This window comes from Leiobunum rupestre, chromosome 4, assembly GCF_980474605.1.
Source record: "Leiobunum rupestre chromosome 4, qqLeiRupe1.1.hap1, whole genome shotgun sequence".
Lineage (NCBI taxonomy): Eukaryota > Metazoa > Arthropoda > Arachnida > Opiliones > Sclerosomatidae > Leiobunum > Leiobunum rupestre.
This window is the reverse complement of record NC_143387.1, coordinates 64,920,257-64,941,963: the sequence shown is the minus strand read 5'-3', so window position 1 is coordinate 64,941,963 and position 21,707 is coordinate 64,920,257. Positions and strand designations below refer to the sequence as shown.

At 38.0% G+C, this 21,707-nt stretch overlaps 1 protein-coding gene across 1 annotated transcript in view; it reads left to right on the top strand.

The window, feature by feature from the left end:
* The window catches only part of LOC149948760 (protein Skeletor, isoforms B/C-like), a 67,982-nt gene that overhangs the window by 1,405 nt on the left and 44,870 nt on the right, over window positions 1–21,707 (top strand). The window contains exons 3-13 of the mRNA XM_090173897.1: window positions 5,209–5,343; window positions 6,544–6,616; window positions 6,711–6,819; window positions 9,169–9,334; window positions 11,504–11,579; window positions 12,401–12,744; window positions 15,406–15,587; window positions 16,409–16,574; window positions 17,712–17,784; window positions 19,570–19,756; window positions 20,194–20,439. Coding sequence (XP_090030023.1) covers window positions 5,209–5,343; window positions 6,544–6,616; window positions 6,711–6,819; window positions 9,169–9,334; window positions 11,504–11,579; window positions 12,401–12,744; window positions 15,406–15,587; window positions 16,409–16,574; window positions 17,712–17,784; window positions 19,570–19,756; window positions 20,194–20,439 — 1,757 coding nt within the window. The remainder of the gene's footprint in view (window positions 1–5,208; window positions 5,344–6,543; window positions 6,617–6,710; window positions 6,820–9,168; window positions 9,335–11,503; window positions 11,580–12,400; window positions 12,745–15,405; window positions 15,588–16,408; window positions 16,575–17,711; window positions 17,785–19,569; window positions 19,757–20,193; window positions 20,440–21,707) is intronic.

Sequence of the window (21,707 nt, the reverse complement as noted above, 5' to 3'; positions counted from 1 at the left end):
ACTTTTTAAGTAATTTTAAGAAGCTTTAAAGGTAAATTTTAGTTGTATATGAGTGTAAAATTAACTTTATTAAACAGACACGAAAAAAGGATTTATAAATATCTATTTGAAATAGTTAATATACATCAATAAAAGGTGAAATTTTAAGAACCAAAGTTAACTTGTGAAAAAACCTTTAAACGGTACTTTGTTAAACAGCTATAGCAAAACCATATCAATTGTTTAGAACGAGTGTCACGCGTTTCGCAATGTTTTGGGAGTACCTTCTAACCATTCTCAGAAATGCGAAAACGGTCGGGTTGAAACTTCCTGGCAGCCGGCGTGATTATAAAAGCACGCTTTATCTCATTATTGTTGCTTCTTTTTCTGCTTAGATAGATTGGGCAAGAAATACGGCAACTTCGCCCGCATTCTAAGGATAATTCCTTCCTGTTTTAAAAAGTTCGAAATCTGGCGGTAATTCACGGCTAGGGTTAAAATAAATTAGCTAGAGTTTGAACTTTTCTTTTACTCCCAGCTAGAACTAGAATGCAATATATCGCATTAGCGGAGGCGTTGAAAGCCACGAATTGTCCTAAATACTTTTCTTCGTTGGGAATACTTTGGACAGTCCGTGTTTTTGGTCGTAACTCGTTATACGAGGAGTTCATTGGACCCACCTCTCTATCTCCTCCATTCTTAAACGGGACGAAAATGACCATAGACACGTTTTTGTTCTATACGCCCTCAATTATACTTTATGAGTCGCGAATGGTCAGTGCCCCCGCGGGAAGAACCTATCATTAGAAGTACTTAAATCGATTAATGACGTACAGTTATTTTTTGTTTGTTTTGAATAGGATAAGGTGGGAGGTTCAGTGTTAATATTAATCAAATTGAGACAGTGACGCGGAAGTGAAATAATTTTTCAGATAATTTTATTTTATTAAGGTACTTTTATTTATAATCCAATGTTTATATTTTTAATTATTAAAATACTATAAAAATTTAGAAATGTTTAGTTATATTATATTACTTTTGACACCGCAAATTTTATTTCTACATTGAAAACTATCGCTTTTAAGTAAACCGTTGGAAATGGTTAAAATTTAAAATTAAAGAAAATTTTGTTAGTATTTTTAGTTTTATATTCATAAATTTCATATATACAATACAAAATCGTTTTAATTTCACCTATAAATACTATAAGTGCGCTTTTAATTTCACCTATAAATACCTTAAGTGGCGCACTGTTATTACGTTACTTTTGATACCGCAAGTATATTTCCCTTCTAACTTATATCGTTAGAAATAATCTAGTTTAAGGAGGAAGACTACAGTGGTCATTGTCTACTTTCACGCTATTTCAAGCTGAACTCTTTAAATTTTGTATTTTAACTTATAAAATTAATATTTATTTGTAGAACAGCCTCTTGTTTAGTGCTTAAAATAATTTTGACAATTTTAAATTTTAAAATAATTAAGTTATTACGTTTTAATTCGGACCCCGGAGCTAAACAAGTTGGGCAGCGCCCAAACTACCCTTTAGTTAGGACCTTATATCTCGTTAACTATTAATATTAGAATTATCAAAATTATTTTAAGCACTAGAGGAAGGTTCGGCCTAATAAGAAAAATATAATTCAATTATGTAATTGTTGAAACAGAAACGTCCAGCTTGAACGAAAAAGAGGCTTTTACTGTATTCTTCCCCCTTAAAAATGAAAATTATCTTATTATTTTTGGTTTCATATTCATTTTGTTCTTTATATGATATTTAAATAAAAAGCATTTAAAATCAGGAAGTCCTTCGTGAAAAGTTAAGAAACACGACAGCGTATTCCATTAGCTCTTTCAAAAATCCGCGTGATACGGTCGACATAAATACCTGTCCCTAAATTTAAATAAAATTGAAAATTTTATATATACCGGTATTTATTTTTATCTTTTTTTTTAGCGTAATATTCGGCATATTTTATGGTCGCTTTCATTTTTCCATTTTTTCGTAGGGGGTGCTGTAACTCCGTATATTGGTTTAATTATCTCGTTGCAAATGAGTGTAGTATAAGTCATTTACTTACGTACGAGGGATGGGAAAAAAGAACATATCATTATTAGCATAACAGGTATTTTTCTGCGTTACTCTTATGTTGGGAATTCAAAAACTGTCTGTATAGAACGTTCCCAGTACTAATTGACGGTGGCTCGAGCCAAAGGTCCTCCCTCGCCGACTGCACCCCTCATTTGACCTTGCTTCGAAATGTCAGCTAAACTTATTATTCTTTAAGTTACGAGTGCATTGGGTAAGGCTGTTAGACCCGGAATTTTTAATAGTTGCAAAATGTATTATTAAAGAAAATGGTCTGAAATGAAGGTAGGCCCAATCCCGACGGGTTTCTAACACGTACAGAGTAGTACCACTCCCACGTGACGCGATGTCCTCCATGCTTTTTGCTATAGGGATAATATTTTCCCCCAAAATGGCTGACATGGTCGAAGCTACGGACTGGTACTATTTTATGAAAAAAACAAATAGTTCTCGAAATGGCAGTCATAGTCTAAGCTACATACAAACAATTGTCTCTCGAAATGGTGGCCATAATCGAAGGTACGCAGTAAATCTACTTTGTAAAAAAACATTTGCCTCCAAAATGGCGGCCATAGTCGAAGCTACAGACTGTTACTAATCTGTAGTTAAAACAATTGTTTCTCAAAATGGCAGTCATAGTCAAAGCTACAGTCTGTTACTACTCTATAGTTAAAACAATTGTTTCTCAAAATGGCAGTCATAGTCAAAGCTACAGTCTGATACTACTCTATAGTTAAAACAATTGTTTCTCAAAATGGCAGTCATAGTCAAAGCTACAGTCTGTTACTACTCTATAGTTAAAGCAATTGTCTCTCAAAATGGCAGCCATGGTCAAAGCTACAAACTGGTATTACTCTAAACGGCGACGAAGCCCGTAATGCAGTTTGTCTTGTGAATAGCCCCCAGTAAAACTTTAAATTTGAAGAATAGGAAGTGTCACACTTATGTAGATAATGTTTCAAATTGTAAAATTTTTAGTTCGGGTTTTCGACGGAATGGTGTTGCGGAAGTGAATCTAGTCCATCTGGTGGCATTTTCCCGTAATGCTAAGTCCCGCCCCCCTCTCCCCTGGTACACGACTCTCACGTTTTTACTCGTTAGTCATTTAGATAAAGCTGTAAATTTCCACGATAACCATTTCGTGTGACGTCACGCGCGTTGTCTATTTTTAGATATAATTGGGTGTGTGTCAACAGAAACTCCACCATTGCCCTCATTTAAATGTATTTAAATCTGATCAAAAAACGTCCATTTTTAATTGTATTTTGGGGTCTAATTTGAAGAAAAGACAATAAAAACAAAACCAATTGGAAACAAATCCTAAATTACCCAAACAATTAAAACAGTATCTCTGAGCGTTATTTTCTCGTTAAGGTTTTTTCCCATGCTTCGGCCATTGTCACCTCCGACGTCACGCTACGTCGCTCATGCGCGAAGATTTTTTTCTTCACTTTAAATAATTGCGTTTCAATGTTAAGAAATAAACGAAACAGTTGGGAGCCCTAGATATTGAAAATATAAACCGTTTTTCAAGAATAATGGGGGCTATAGACCATTAGACCGGTTTCGGTTTGCTACTAAGCTAGATTTACATAAGTCGGTAATTATAAGCCGCGAAAATACAAATATAAATCCACCCGTTTTTACCCTAAATTATTTCTCAATATTACAAAATTCTAGTGTTGTTTTAATTTTCTGGAAATTCGGATAATTTTCTGGAAATTCGGATAATTTTCCACAAATCGGAAACATAAAAAAAATTGAAAGATAAATTACTTTTTAAGGGTTTTTAATGTTTTTAACTTTTATCGATATAAAATGTCTAATATCAGTAAACATACTAAAAAACATTAATAGTGTTACATTGTTAACCAGTTTAAACTAGTCTAGAGGTTTAGTTTTACTTTCAGATTCGAAAAAATTAGGTTAAAATGCCGCTTTATTTAAATTTGCCAACAATATATTAGACTAATCACCGAATGAAAACTTTTTTTTATGTTTTTCGGAAAAATACGGAAACTTTTCTGGAAAAAAGGTCTCGGAAAATTTTCCGACTTACAACACTACAAAATTCCCAGAAAATCAAAATCAAACGCTCTAAACATCGGGGAAAGTATTAATCGTATTACCCTCACGTTATATTAACAATTATAATTTTACAATTTACGATACGAGGAAAACTATTATATTTACATTTTAAATACCTGACCTAAAATAAATACATAAAAAACACCTTCTTTCTAGTAACGAAAATTATATTGCATTGATATTAATATTAAGAAATGTGTTGGCATAAGTAATAGAATTTACATAAGTGTGACACTGACCGATTTCGGTTAATTCGGTGTGATTTCGTAATCGGAAGATGATACTTGTCACGCCGTACTCTGGCACTGTTACCAGACACTTCCAAAGACTAGTAACAGCTCCGCGGGGAGCTCTCGGTACTTAGCCAAGTAGTGATTGATTTCTGTGGTCATTGGAGGAACACAGTACGAATTAGGAAGTATTATACTGGCGGCGATTATAATAATTATGTTATTACGTATATTAGTAGAGTTTTGAATGTTCTAATAAAAGTTTGTGATATTCAATGAAAAATTAAAGTTAGCGGATAAGTAGATTAGTCCATTATGAAAAGGGATAAAAAAGCTAAACCCTAAACAAATTTAGTTTTTTTTTAGTTTTTCACTCGAAGATCTATTTGGTCCGAGTTTCGCGTTTTTTGTTTGCTCGAAGACCTATCGGTACGAGCTATTTGTAAGTTTTTAATTTTCTTCAAATTTGTTTAGGGTTTAGATTTTCTATCCCTTTTCATAATGGACTAATCTACTAATTCGCTAATTTTTTCATCCTTTGCAATGCAGTCCATAGCCGTGGTTCCTTTTAACGTAAAAATTAAAGTGTCGCTCTTATTTTTATTACGTTACTTATGTCGAAAGGCATTTCCTAATAAATGGTGAGGTCATTTCGAAATCTTTTGATAAATATATGCTTGTTTATTTATTCGAGTCCGGTAGTTTTTCGGCGGGAAATTTCTTCGCCAGAGAACTTGCCAAATAATTTTTCGACTGAATATTTTTTTGGTGGTTGTTCTTGAAATTTCGTTTCAAGCTTGTTTTCCTTTTATTAATCTTTAGGCGTGTCGTGTAAATATTACGGAAAACGTCTGGGTACGTTTCAAAATATCAACCACGATGTGGAAGGCACCGTGTACGTTGCCAATGCCGATACATTTATAATCACTGACTTTTCTTACGACGGCAAAGGACCAGGTAATTGATGAATTAAATGCCCCAAATATCATATTACATCAAGAATGTAATTATTTCTGCTTATTAAGAATGACTATGGCTGCGTTCAGTAACCTGCAGCAAATACAACATTTTAAAATCTATCAAGCGGTTTCTTACTGAACGGTTTTCCCAATTTCCGGTATGACGTTGCGCTGCTCGATCGATTGAAAGCATTTCAACCCGTGTGAGTACAGAAAAGCGTTCGGTAGCTTTTGACGTAACGCTGCAAACGGTTCAGATACCGCTGCAGGTCCGATTACTCTTACTGAACGCAGCAGCGTTGCCAGTTCCTGAAATTCAAATTATCGATATCAGAAAAAATTATCGATATCAGAAAATAAAATTATCGTACTTCTGAAAACTGGCGATATATTCAAATTTTGTTTGAAATACTGACGTTAAACTTATAGGAAATATTTTTTTTATTATAAAACTTATGTTTAAAATTGGCAGTTTTAACTGGATTTCAGTCGAATTAAAATTTATCGTACATTAGGTGTTTTTTTTCGCTTGTCCGGGGACAAAAAGTGTAAACTTTTTACCCTAAGACGTTTTATTCGCCTGTTCTCGGGGTAAAATTTACCCTGTCCCGAATTTTGTTCGCTTGTTCCAGAGCTCTAGCTTTGTCGTCTGCTTAAATTTCGTTTCACGAAAACATGACGGACACGCTTTTTATAAATAACCTTTAACCTTTAACTACTCCCTTCTTACTTCAACTCGTTTTTTTCGTCAAGACAAAATTGAAGTAAAATGACGTCATATGGCTACACTTTTTAACCTGCTCAAAAAACCCAGAACAGGCGAAACAAAAACCACCTATTATCGTATGCGCAAGCTGAATTATCGAAAAATGCGTACTATATAGTACGCCATTGAAAATATCGTACGTCTCAAAAAATCGGCTCGAAAGTATCTACGTGTACAATAATTATCGTACGTCTGGCAACGCTGTAACGCAGCCTATGTTCAGACGATTTCTCGTTGGCTCCCCTCCCTCCCTTGACGTGCACCCCCCTCCCATGTCGAGGGGGGAATTCAACCATGATGCCCTCGATCATCTCAACGTAGTCATTCTCACTACAGAAAAAATAATACTTTCTTGATTACCTTTTGTTATTTAAAAAAAATTAATAGAAGCTTTATTATCTTCCTTTTTTTTAATAAATATTGAATAATTAGACGCTCATTTTTGGGCGGGAGACGATGACGCTCCTTCTCCGAATGGATTTATAGTGCCCAACGAATATAACAAGTACGTATTGGAATCGACACTTGTGTGTATGTGTGTGTGTGTTTATTTGTTATCCTACCCTCCAGAAATGTATAACTTTTGTTTTGTATTAAAGGGAAGATGTATTGACAAGCTACAAAGATGCCGTTATTGCGATTAAGCTTCCGCATGGAAAGACCATGAAGGATATTAAGTGGCTTTCTGTCTGGTGTCGGAAATTTTCCGTAAGTTAAATGTTTTCACATGCTTTTATTAATAATAATCAGCTAGGCTAATACCCAAGGCACCACCTTAGGCCTAAGTCATCGAGCGACTTTTGAAGCCATTAATTTAGGTGGCCGGGTTACAATGCGTAGGAGGGTGGTGGCCGGGTTACAATGCGTAGGAGGGTGGTGGCCGGGTTACAATGCGTAGGAGGGTGGTGGCCGGGTTACAATGCGTAGGAGGGTGGTGGCCGGGTTACAATGCGTAGGAGGGTGGTGGCTGGGTTACAATATTGGAAATCTCGAGAAATATCTTGAGAACTCTCTGAAAATTCGAAAATATTTGAGAAATATAAAAAATTAGGGAGAAATATCGGAAATATTTGAGAAATATCGGAAATATTACTGAGAAATATCGGAAATATTACTGAGAAATATCGGAAATATTATTGAGAAATATCGGAAATATTATTGAGAAATATCGGAAATATTACTGAGAAATATCGGAAATATTACTGGGGTGACTGGTTAGCACTTTCGCCTCGCAGCAAGAGGAGCCGCGTTCAAGCCCAGCTTGTGGCACTGGGTGAAAACTCGGAACAACTCCTGCGCAGAGTTTGCAAGTTCTCTCACCAGTGTTTAAAGGGGATTTCCCCCGAGTTCTTCGGTTTCCCCTTCCATAAAAACTTGTGGAGGTTAACGGTAATAGTTAGTATAGGGAACTGTTGGATCGCGTGGCATGAAGGGTTTGCCACCACCTTCCTACGCATTGTAACCCGGCCCCCTGAATTAATGGCTTTAAAAGTCGCTTTGATGACTTAGGTATAAGGTGGTGCCTTGGTTTATTAGCCTAGCTGATTATTATTATTATTATTAAATATCGGAAATAATTGATAAATATCGGAATTATTACACAAATATCGTAAATACAGGCAAAATCGACTAGCCCCTCTCTCTGATGTACCTCAACGGGTAAACATCGTTAGCTGGCGGAGTAGGTAGTTTGCTCTTGGATTAATAATAGAAGCTAACGCGTTAGCTTCTATTATTAATCCAAGGTCTGCTGGACCCAACAAAACCATGTTCACGATTAAGAACAGAGATATCGCTTGAAAATTACTTAATTATAATATAATAATTTATTTAAAAACAAGGACCAATAATAATTTTTTAATTTATTTAAAAACAAGGACCAATAATAATTTTTTTATTTATTTAAAAACAAGGGCCAATAATAATTTTGCGTGTCTTTCATGGCGAAATTATCCTTGAGTTGAATAAAAACAGTTTTTGAAGTAAATCAATAAATTATTTATTCCCTTCTCACCAAAAGGTTTAAATTGGCCCCATCTAGTATGAATAAAAACACTAACGCAGTAACGCTCAACGGACTCACCGTGAGTAACCTTTGAATTAGGTCTGCGTTCAGTAAATCAAAAAAGCTCAGCACTGCTCAAAGGTCAGCGGTTTTTAACTGAACGGGTTTTTTGACTTCCGGTTTTGACGTCACGTTGCCCGTCGGTTGAGCAACGAAGTCATCGGCTGTAAGAGCAGGTTTTTCCGTTGCTCAACGGTCACGTGACGTCGCAGCACGGAGTAAGGCTAGCTGCAGACGCCGTAACAGACGATATTTTACAAAATTTACAACCAGCGTAAAAAGCGTTCAACAAGATCCTAGTAACGGTCGCAACGAAAATAATTTTTCAGATACTTCGTTGAAGGTTACTGAACGCAACCATAAGTTTCTTACTGAACGATTTTTCGCGTTTCCGGTTTTGACGTCACTTTACTCAGCGGTTACTTAACGAAGTCACGCGAACATTAATTTAATTGTCGTTAAACTTAATTTATTTATTGATGATTCTTTTGTTTTTTGCATAAAAATGCAAAAAAAATTAATTATTAAAAAAACATCGCAATATTTTATGTAAATTATTTGAATACGCTGGGATTTCTGTTAAGCCTTTGTGCATATAAGGTAGCTCCAGCCTCCAGGTAGGCGAAATTTCTAAAAATTGGCAATGGCCGAAAATAGCGTTCAGCAAGATTCTACGTCACTGAACGCAGTCCGAAATTCAAATGTTCGTTTAATATTTTTTTTTAATAATAATCAGCTAAGCTAATACCCAAGGCACCACCTTAGGCCTAAGTCATCGAGCGACGTTTAAAACCTTTAATTCAGGTGGTCGGGTTACAATGCGTAGGAGGGTGGTGGCAAGCCACGCGAGCCAACAGCTCCCTACACTCACTATTACCATTAACCTCTACAAGTTTTTAATGCGTGCAATTTTTAAATCGATCTATTAATCCACGTTTTCCCACAGCTGATTTTTCTTAATTTTATATTTTTATTGAAATTTTGGTTTTCAGGCGAATTTCGGCGAAATCTTCATCCCGCGTGACTTGGAAGCACCGGAACCGAAGGTCATCAGTAGGTTCCCGACATACGGCCACGGCGTCCGATCCGCGCCTATTGTGGTCAAGGACGAGAAGACCATCTTTATTCCAGATCTCTATTACGACGGAGCCGCTCCTGGTAAAAAGGGGCCACGTTGAAAAACTCTGATTAAGTTAGCCCTCAACGACAGTGGTGTAGTCGGGCCAGGGCGGGGCAGGGCGTCGCCCCGGTGCTTTTTTCAACTTACCAGGGCACGCCTTGCTTCTATTTCGTAAATCATTTTTCTGGAATAAAGGGTGTGTGAATTTATGTTAAATTTTGGCCGCAGAAAAATACCATAACAATTTCATTCGTTACCTAGGTACGCGAAAAATCGAAGTTGGACGTACATTTATAGCAGCCGGTACAGCCAACTTCGGTTACGCGCGAAATCGAAGTTGGCTGTACCCATGCAGGTAGCGCCCCGGTTCTTTTTATTTTAGGACTACACCATTGCTCAACGATTTGGAATCGCGAATAATCGGGGTCTCCGGGTAGTGTTTCCAACTAGCAACTGATCAGATCGTAATTTTCAGATATCTGAAGATAATCAGTTAGTCAGATCAGGTTAATCTTTTATATTTCCCCTCAGTCAGCAATCTGATTTCAAATTGTATCTGATTCGTTATCCCAAGTAAACAATCTGAACTATCATTAATCTCATCAGATTCAGTTAGCGGAACAGTTATAGATATACCGTATCTTGTATAATAAAAATAAAGTAATTAAATTTCTAATGAAATTTAATCGGGAGGTACTTGTAAAATCGAAAACTGAGATCTGCTCGGATTAGTATCGGATTTAAATTATCTGGTTTGCTTAGTGACCCAATCAACTGATCTGATAATGTCTGAGCGTAAATGCCGATAATTTGATATATGAAATATCACGATTATATTAATGGTTCAGATATCACAACGTTTATCTGAGACAAGGGCCAACTTCCCCAGTGTGTTCCTCCTCCCTTAAAAATTTCAATTGCATAATTGGCCCTGGGCCCAGAAAATAATCTGACTACAGTCCTCAGGAGGGGGGGCGCAAAAGTTAACATTGTAACATTCGAGGTGCAAAACGGGTCCCAAAATCAAACTAGACTTAGAGGCCCCAACACGTTCATCTGGTCTCTTACCTAGGAAGATTCAAGTGTACCTGGAGAGGAATTCGGGGGGCCACGGGAGAGGCTGCTCAAAGCCTCAAACCTTTGGACATAAAACTACAACGGAGCCATCTAGTGAACTGTCTAGCTGACGAATGTTTTGGTAACTCCTAGGTTACCCTGAAGCTTGGTAGGTGGCGCTAAAAACGTTTTGTCCAAGGGTTTTACTCCCCCAGCGACAGCCGTAGACGAACCGCGAGGTATTGGTTGGGGGAATAAAATACACTTGAATCCTCCTAGATCTTACCAAGCCGATAAAGTGAAGCACGTACCTGCAGGTTCATCTCATTGCTTAGGTTGGAAAAATTATTCTAGAGATTCAACCTAATGTAAATTCCTGTTATAGCAGATAAAATCTTGTAATTACATTACCGCCATCTCTAGATTAATTGCTAAACAACCATTTAGCAGACTACAGTTTCTAGGATATCGCTAGCTTGACTAATTATTAATCAATTCATTAAGTTATTAATTGAAAATAATTTACAATTGTTAATTGAAAATAATTGGTACAATTGTACTTTTTTCGATACTATTTCAAATACCAAGTACAAAAGTACATTTTAGAAATTTGTATACCAATTTTAGTAGGTTTTACAATTTATGGAAAATTCCATCTTGCCGGCCTAAAGTCATCACAATACATACCCAAATTTGGACTAATTATAAGTCTTATACCTTTAGTAAAGCGCTATACCAAACTGAAGCGCCATCTATTAATATTTTGAAATTCTATGAAAATATGAAAAATAGAGGGCGCCACATTTGGTTACGGGTAAAGTGCAAAAAGTTCGTTTGGTATTTTTACGAAGGTACGTCTAAAAAATCGTTAGGGGCATCTTTGGCTAATCCGCTTCTCAAAATGTGCCGTGTGTAAAATGTACAAAGGATATTTAGTTAAAACCCGTATTTTATCGATGTAATAGTTTTAGGAAATCATGATATAATAGATTTCTCCGCGCACTATTTTTTCTGGCGAAACTTTTTTTGAAAAATCAGCTAAGGTACATGTTTCAAACAAAGCAATATTAGGAGCGGGGTACTTATCTCTAAGAGACGAGTTATATACTTCTGTTAGTAATAACTAAATTTAACTGGTTGCATAATTACAGACGCATTCTTTCTGGTTGGAAACGGGAGCTCCCCAACGCACGAAGACGCCGTCAAAGTTCCTTTCGAAGGAGAAGGGTAAGATACGCAGAATTCAAATAAGGTACTTTAGAATGTGGGCAATAGCATCTTGCAGAAATAAAACCATTCGCGCCATCTCGAAACGAGTCAACTAAAGGAAAATACAAAAATTGTAGTTGCCTAATGCGCGTAGAGATGGCGCCCGGCGAAAATAACCCTGACTCCGAGGTCGGGCCACTAGTTTTATAAATTCAGCTACACTAGCCGATCTTGTTTTTATGTTGCTCTTACGTCACGATGTCATCGCTTTAATGTTAGAATAGTTTTGACGCGCGCGTGAAAATCCGCGGTTTATCGCACCCTCAGCGCGCGCTCGAAATATGACTAAAGTTAAAGTTGTGACGTAGTAGCTACATTCAACAAGAAGGCCACGTTGATTTATAAAAACACCAGTTTTCTCAGGCAAGGTAAACAAAAAAATTTAGTTACCTAATGCGCGTAGAGATGGCGCCAGGCGAAAATAACGCTTACTCCGAGGGCTAGGATATAGCGGCCCGTCGAAATCACCACCGGATCCCTACTCCCGTAGACTCTTCTTAATAATAATAATCAGCTAGGCTAATAATACCCAAGGCACCACCCTAGGCCCAAGTCATCTAGCGATTTTTAATGCCTTTAATTCATATAACCGGGTTAGGAGTTGTTCCGTGTTTGCACCCAGTACCACAAAGCCTGTATCTTGCCCGGCTCCTCCTGCTGCGAGGCGAAAGTGCTAACCACTCCACCATCCCACCAAGATAGTATTAGCCTCTGATAGCACCTTCGTATCTACTTCTTAGGTACCTCGGTGTATTCTTATACCGATCATTTAATTTTAGTGATGGCCACCGAATAAAAAAAGGTTTCAGAGGGGATACGGTGACCTTGACCCTTCCGGGTGACTTGACCGTGTTCAACATCAACTGGTTGTCCATGTACTGCATCCGCTATACGGAGAATTTCGGGCACGTGACCTTCGATCACAGGAAGTTGAACGTCCCTCCGGTTATTCCGGCGCCCATGACCGCGTTGCGAGGCTCCGGAGGAACCCAACTGCCCCGTTACAAGGGCAAGAAGATCGGAGAGCTGCGCAACACCCAACATGGCGTCCAAGGAACAGTCTACGCTGTCAACCAGTACTCCTTCTTCATTGAAAACTTCAATTACGATGGAGCTGCTCCTGGTAAGTTGGCTTTCGTTTTTCGTAGAGACCACTTATGTCCAACGGGACTCGGTACGCCACACTTCATACTCTGCATCTAACAATATATACATTTCAGTGGCGCCATCATTGCCCGTTAATGTAAACTATTAAGGTGCATTTTCAAAATAATTATTCGTAATAGTTCGTAAGTTATTTAATATTTATAGAATTATAATAAAATAATTTTAATATATTGATTAAATCTAATATAATATTAAGAATTTAATAGTTCTTTTTATAAAATAACCTTGGCCATCTTGTTGAAATGTTGCCTCCCCGCTTCAGCTGTGGATCCGTTTTCTCTCCCACTAAAGAGCTTAGGAACTCATTCTTAGGCATTGGCTGAACTATTCCAGGGCAACATTTCAACAAGCTATTTAATATTATATTTTATAATAAGGGGCTGTTCACAAATTACGTAACGCGGTAGGGGGTTGGTTCAAGCGTTACGAATTGTTACGTGGGGGGAGGGAGGGTCGACTAAAATGTTACGTAACACATCTTATTTTTAACATCGTAGAATAAAATTTTCATAACTTTCAGAAACAGTCGCAATTATTAAAAACATAAGCATTTTCATTGGCTTACTCACGTTTAAAAGAATTTCATATGACCTTGATCTACAGTTTCGCCAATTTCCCCCTGCTAGAGGGATGAACAAAGGTGCGAGAACGATTAGTCCGGATCTACCACGTAAATTTTAAAGGTTTTAATTTTTTCCTCAGTTTAGATTGATTTTTCATTGTTAAAAATGGACAATTTATGTCCCTCATATCTGCTTACGGAAAAGCGTTCCCCCATAAGACACCACAATAAAACCCGTGGGTATTAAAGTGTTGCATAAAAAAACAGTTGTAATTTCAAATGTAAATTACAAATAAAATGTAGTACCTGATCTTATTGTACTTTATAGCCAGCATTTTAGTTGTTACGTACTAAAATTATATAAGGGGGGGGGGGGTCGATATTTGTTACGTAATTTGAGAAGAGGGGTCTTTCCATTTGTTACTTTTTGTTACGAGGGGGAGGGGGGAGTCCAAAAAGTGGTTTTTCTGCGTTACGTAATTTGTGAACAGCCCCTAACTATATTCCTCTTATTTCTAAAAATTACTGAAATATTTAATATTTTAACTAAATGCTAATTTACAGAAATTGACAATAGATGTCGCATCGCCTGAATTTTAACAAAACTATTCACGTTTCTAAGAGGATAATTTATCTAAACCAAAATTAAGAGTTGTAGTACATTTTTACCTAAACAACTTGTTTCTAAAAATGTTACAGTTCTTGCAACAAGTTAGCCGCCAACGTAATCTCGGTTTTGAGATCTAACTTCAGACACTTCGTGGTAGAAACTAACGTACTTACGTTAATAAAACCTTATTTATTGACGGTTCAAACTCTCATTTTGCGTGAACAAAAAATTAATAGTTGTAGTGCATGTTTACTTCATGGATTAAACATTAAAGGATGTTCCACGAGCTAAGATTTCAATGCCGAGTTCGCGTTGGCTCGGTCGTAACGTGTTTCCTCCCCCCGCGCTTAACTCCCCTAGGGGCACCGGATATGATTTTGTAGCGCCATCTCGTATTTTTTTTTAATAATTTTGGAACTTCATGATTTTCGTCTGCTCTTTTAGTTGAAGATTATAACCACATGGATCAAAACACGCTTCTTTTATCAATCTTCAATTTCTTTTAAAATTACAAATAGTAAATAGTGAAAAGGTTGAAAACTTGAAACTGCAAAGCATCAAATCCTAAAATAAAGATCTTTGGAAAGTATATAGACGAAGTATCATTGCAATCCCGTTTGTTTGCCCCTGGATAGAAAACAATTTCCGGTTTGCGGTCTCGAGCCGCTAGGTGGCAAGGTTACAGAGTATTTTTACGTTTTTTCGCCCGTGGAACATCCTTTAGTGTTTAATCCATGTTTACTTAAAGGGGAACGGCCAAGCTTTTCCAAATATCACCTTATTTGCATATCAAAAGATCAACAAGACGTTCAATATACTTACACGTACCTTATTTTGTCTTGAAAGAATAGTTTTTGGTCTAAAAAGTTGAAACGCAAAATAACGCCAAAAATTTGGGTTGGAATTTTCGCCGCCATCTTAAGGTGTATCAACAGCGCCAGCAGCAATTTCCTAACTTTTAAAATCGCGCCATTCAGGCTTAGGTCTCGTATAACTGGAACGCGCCGCGCGTGCAAAACAATTTTTCGCGTCTTCAGCAGCGCGCGCTTTCTGTCTCACCGATCTCTCACCAGGTGTCGCGGCGGACGCGCGCTTTTCAATTTCCCGAAATTTCTTTATTTTATTAAAAATTAACCACTTAATATTTTTTTACGCGGTTTTCGCCATAAATTTTAGTTTTTTAACGGGCTATAGGGCTATCTAACTGGTTAAAGCTTGACCGTTCCCCTTTAACCATCTTTCCAAAAAATTTCCAAATCTAACAAGTTGGCCACCAACATAGTCCCGTGTTTAATTTATTGATCGGTCAAACTCTTCTTTTTCAGTTTGACCAAAATGAAGAGTTGTAGTACATTTTTACCTTACCAACTTGTTTCTAAAAATTTGCCAGTTCTTAAAACAAGTACGCCACCGACATAATCCCGCGTTGAATTTTGTAACTTCAGATACTTTCTTCTGGACTGGTTCGTCGTACAATCCGTCGCCGGAAGGTTTCATAGTTCCGGACGAACTTGGAACAATCAACGTGCTCAGGGCCTACGAAAACCGGAACATCCTGATCACTTTGCCCCAGGGTAGGACTATCAGGGACATCAAATGGCTGGCTGTTTGGTGTCGCAAATTTAGCGTAAGTTTGAAGTGGTCTCAATATCGTCGGAGCTAGCCAAATCCATTGAATTAGCCTTTTCAGTTTTCATCGAGCCACGTAGCGGCCAACGCCAGAAGCTAAAAAACTGCTGGATTTTCGTCTGCTAAGCAAAAGATGAATTCAAAGCTTCTGTTTAGCAGACGAAAATCCAGCAGTTTATGAGCTTCTCACATTGGCCGCTATGTGGCTCTATGTAAACTGAAAAGGCTAATTGGTAATAATACCGATAGAATGACAAAGGCGCGTTCGGGAGCCGTGGTTTCGCGAAACAAATTCTGAAATTTCGAGTCGGCGCATTCAGCCGTCAACTCTATCATTATACGGGTGGCGCCATCTATCACTTTCAAAGTATACTAGTACTATTAATTCAATTGTATTGGATATAATTCCCGCCGCTAACAGTGAATGGCGCCACCTAGGAGCCACAAACACAAGGAGAACGCAGCTAGCCTTTAATCACGCTAACGAAGGGTTGTGTACGAATTTCATTGGACGGGCGTCACGAGCCTTTACGCTGAACGTTTTACGGGCGGGGGGGAAGACAATTTCCGAATTTTCCCCTTCCAACGGCAGCAGGCGCTAAAGCGACTAGCCAATGAAAAACGTACGCAAGAAAATGCACGACTTTTGACGGGTTGCGTTCTCCTTATGTGGGGTGTTGTGTTTGTTGCTCCTAGGCGCCACCAACAAATGATAGAGTTCTCAATTTTTCAAAAATTTTTTCGCGGAAGGCAGATTGAAATTGGCATTCTAGCGGTACTATTACCAATTCAATGGCCAAATCATTTTATTTAATGTAGGAAAATTTCGGCTTCGTGACCATTCCGGACAATTTCCAAGCCCCGAGAGAACAAGAAATTGGACGAATCCCCAATTACGCCCACCAGGTTCGATCGGGACCCGTCATCGTCAAAGACAGCAAGACCATTCTTATTAATCAACTGCATTACGACGGAGCTGGACCTGGTATATTCATTACCATAAGTAACATAATAAAGCATCAGTCTGACGCACCCTGGATGTATACTAATCATAATCAGTCTTAGAGTAAAATTCCTTGGAAGACTAGTTAGTGTCATACTTATGGAATTATGTTACTTATTATTTTACTAATATTTAGTTTAACTAGTTGGCCGAGCGAGTACGAATAGTATAGATCGTTCCAATTTTAATTTAGTCAAACGATCAAGAAACTTTTATCAAACTTAAAACCCACATTTTTAGAAACCCTCTATTTTGAAATTAAATTTTTTAAAGGTTTTACCAGAAGTAAATGAACCGAAGTTATCAGACCGCTATATCTCTCATACTAAGCGCATCTCCCTTTAATCAACGTTTTCATATTTCGCGCCCAGACTTGGAAATAGTGATAGTTTTAACGGGGGCCCTACGGTCTCCTGGACCCCCTGAAGTTTATTTTTATTGAGGGCCACTGGCCTAGGGGGGTGTGAAATGGGGGAAACATTTTAAAAATAGGGAGAATAAAAATTCGTTACGTTACTTACGCAAACATTTATTGCCTTTAAAACGTTAACTTTAACGCTAGATTTCACTCTCGACTAGGGTATGAAAACAGTGTTTCTGAGACAGCGTAAATAAATATTTCCCAAGTTTCCGTGAGGTTTTTTATAACTATTTTGAATAAATTTGGGGGTCCCGGTGGCCCCCAACCCCCTCTCGAATGATTTATTTTAAGGGCCCCCTGATTTTTTTTAAGAGCCATTGGCCCCAGGACTCCCGCTATTTCCAAGTCTGTTCGCGCCTTCATAGCTCCACTATCGCCATCTATCGACTAGTAGGGGATGACGGGTATATTGAATGTGGATACCCACAATTCCCTAGTGCAATTTTGGGCGGGAGTTTCATCTCCCCACGTTAAGGAAAATGCCTGTTAAATTTTTGGCCCTCTCCTATAACTTCGGTTCATTTACTTCTGGTTTTACTGACGTTTTTCGAAAAATGTTTTACTTAATTACACCAGTGTTAGCTATCGCGTCAACACAAAAGATACGCAGAGGTATTTCGAGACCTATAGTTAGTTTCCACTCGCTCGGTCAACAATTTAAATTGAAACAGTATTAATATTGTTTTCTGTTGGTACAGACGCGTTCTTTTTGGTCGGGATGGGCACCAATCCTAACGCTAAAGGCGTTAAAGTACCCGACGAAAATGGAAGGTATTTGATTGTTGCGAATTTATTATAAAACGTTCAGGAATAGCGGATTCGTGGATTAAATTGTCGAGGATGCGAAAAAACGCAAAAAATACCCTGTAACGTAGCCACCTGGCGGCGCCTGATTGCAAAACGGAAGTTAATATTTTTTATAGTTCTATCCGGATTCGAACAAACCGGCGCGCTTGTGATATTCCCAAAAATAGCAGAGGAATACGACAAACTCGGGCGATATTTTAAAACAAAAAATAGGTGGCGCTACAAACTCATATCCGGTTGCCCTTGGCTAGAGAAGGGGTCGAAGGAGTGGGGGAATGAATAATTGGGGGATGTTAGCCAAATAATGATTAGTTAAAGATACAGGCGGCTCTTTTAGTATGGGGGGGTAAATAAAAAAAATTGGGAGAAAAATCAAGCAGAAATTTCTGGTTTCCCGAACGCCATCCTGTGTTGACTAAGTCGTAATTCGGAAGTAAGTGGCCATTGTAATTCGAAAATCCTGCCATATTTGGCCCCTAATTTTTAGATTAATTTTAACGATTCCAGGAAAGTATATGTTTAATATTATATAATTATATAATTATTGTGTTATATAGGGTGGGGTGGAGGAATGGTTAGCCTTTTCGCCTCGCAGCAAGATGAGCCGGGTTTGATCTTAGCTTGTGGCACTGGGTGAAAACTCGGAACAACTCCTTCTGCGTTGAGTTTGCAAGTTCTCTCCCCGCTGGTTAAAGGGGTTTACCTCTGAGTTCTTCGGTTTCCCATTACATAAAAACTTGTAGAGGTTTAACGGTAATAGCTGGTGTAGGGAGATGTTGGCTCGCGTGCCATGAAGGGCTTGCCACCACCCTCCTACGCATTGTAACACGGCCACCTGAATTAATGGCTTTAAAAGTCACTTGATGAGTGCCTTGAGTATTAGCCTAGCTGATTATTATATATATTATAACTAATTATGAACAAAGTATGTATAAAAATAAGTACTTTAATAACTACACTCAATATGATAGTTGTGAATAAATATTCCAGGATATTTACTACGACGACCATGTTTATTAATTTTGAAAACTATCCTTAAAATATTGGCCCCCAAAATGACGTAGGTCCCCGATCGCGCGTTTATCCCTATAGGGGGCAATAGTGGTCGAGTGTTAGCGCTATTGGACGGGTTTTTGACATAGTCATGTCCTGGATTTATCATTATTTGGCCCATGAGCGAAGCTAGTTATTTAATCCATGGCGGATTGGTGGGGAGGTTAGCTCTACAAGCGGGCTGCGTTCAAATCGGGTTCATTCTTACCTAGCGCCATCTGTATTCTAAATAAAGAACTATACCCAGCTATAGTTGAGGTGGCGGAGTGGATAGTTCTTTAAACTCTCAGCAAAAGGAACCGGGTTCGACCCCAGCTTATGCGTGTCACTGGGTTCATACTAGGAACAACTCCTTTCGCGTATAGTTTGCAAGTTATCTCCCCACTGGTTAAAGGGGTTTCCCCGAGTACTTCAGTTTCCTATTTTCAAAACATTTTGATAACGGTAGGGAACTGTTAAAGGGCTTGCCACCACAATCCTACGCGTCATAACCCGCTCACCGGAATTATAGATAATAAAAGTCGCTAGATGACTATTAATATTATTATTATTATATGGGGTATTTTCCCGTATACAGATGGCGCCAGGAGAAAATGAATCCGACTTCAAACCAACCATTCCAAACCGCTACTCCCGAACGCGTGTTTTTCCTTGAATATTTAAAACTGTTTAATATTAAACTTTTAAACGTTTCAGCTTGAATAAATTGAAAGCTTACGATGGTAAAGACGTCACCATCAGACTGCCCGGGGATTTGACAGTCTTCGACATTGACTGGCTCTCTCTGTACTGCATTAAGTTTACGGAAAACTTCGGACACATTAGAATACCGAATGACGATAGTTTGAACGTTCCCGCCGATATGCAAGCCCTGCAAGCCACAGTAAGTCCAGCTGCTTTCATAGTCCTACCAGGAGAGGTCGGTGTACTGCCCTTTAGCGAATTGCAACGCGTTTGTCACGAGAGTAATCTAATATTGGAATTACATAGAGGCGAAAAATAAATCACTGTGCGTCGTCACGCCATCTAACAACGTATAGTGGAAATAATTATTTTTATCGCCATCTACTGAATATTATTAATTATTATATTGGTTTATATAATAATAAATAATAATTAAGTAGGTTGAAGAAATATATTGATAGATTAAGATAATTTGTTTTATATAGTTTTTATATGTAAATCTGTGTATAGATGGCGCCAAATAGCAGTCCAACCTCAAACTGACGAACGAGTTTCGCTAAAAAACTAAGTGTGCGCCGACCTCTCCATAAAAGGATGTTGGTACTTCAATAATACTTTGCTTCGTATCTCGGTTAGAATTTGCAATTAGATAATTGCGAAGAGGTTTTCGAGGATAAAATGCAAGTTTGGTGGTCCGTCGTCGGCAATGATATCTATTTTCAACTGCAAGGAAAAGTTGACCACGACCAGTATCTGTCTTTCGGATTGAGCGGGGATTCTGACGACGCCAAGATGATTGGATCCGACGTCGTCGTGGCGTTTTTTGACAGCAAGAGCGGAACTGCTAAGGCTGATGACTATTTACTCACAGCTAAGTCCCAGGTAATTTATGTAGATCTATCAGGGTTCGTACACTACCCGGAAAATCTGGAAAAGTCGGGGAATTTTAAAATGTTTCGAAAAGGTCAGAGAAATGTCAGGGAATTTGAAAATGATTAAAAAATGTCGGGGAAAAGTCAAGGATTTTGAAAATGATTAAAAAATGTCAGGGAAAAGTCAGGGAATTTTAAAATGATTAAAAAATGTCATTGAAAAGTCAGGGAATTTGAAAATGACCCCAAAAAAATAAGCCAAATAAATTTTTGAAAGTAAATATTTTTATCTCAAACCATTCATTTATTCAACAAAAATGGTCAGGGAAACTTTGGCAATTTGGTCAGGGAAAACCTGGAAATTTCAGGGAATTGAATTCCGGAAATTCTGTACGAACCCTGTCTATTCACAAATTGCTCACAGGGAAACAAACATTTAGATCGAAATTCGTAGAGGTTTCAGTTTTAAAGCTTTTATTTATACTAGATGGCACCACTTTAAACTTTTTGGCGGGATGGGAATAAATATTTACCGAGCTATTACAAAATTTCAACTCAGAAAATATTTTTATAGAAAAGAACACAAAAAATTTATATTTTTCTCGGTTTGTTAAATAATACTTCCTATGTCCCTCCCTCGGGTATGCCACTGTGCTGAACAATGCTGCCAGAACTTTCATGGCAATTTGGGCATTTGGAAGTCCAGTCGCAGTAGCAGTAACTTTATATTTCACTTTGATTGGGATTTTAAATAATAAGTAATAATCAGTTAGGCATCAAGCGACTTTTAAAGCCATTAATTCAGGTGGCCGGGATTTTATGGAAGTTTTCAACGTGTTTCAAAAGGTGATGCAAAATTTTTAAGGAGTTGTAGGGGGTGAGTTGAGAGGTATGCCTGTTTTTCCCCCATTTTCCTACGATGAGTTAAAAGAGCGCCAGAGAGCTTCAAAGTGTGGCCTACTAGCCCCTGGAAGTAGGCTGCAACAAGCGCAAAACCTAGCAGCAGGGAAATGCAATTTCAGGGGAACGATGAATATTCGAATGCGTGGGAATTGAGATAAATAACAAAAAACAAATGAGTAAATAAGAAATGTGCAAGGAGTTTAATTAAACACAGAAGAACGAAGTAGGAAAATGTGTTTCCCTGCTGCCTGGTTATGTCGCAGCCTACTTCCAGGGGCTAGTAGGTCACACTTTGAAGCTCTTTTAAGTCATCGTAGGAAAATGGGGGAAAAACAGGCATACTTCTCAACTCACGCCCTACAACTCCTTAAAAGT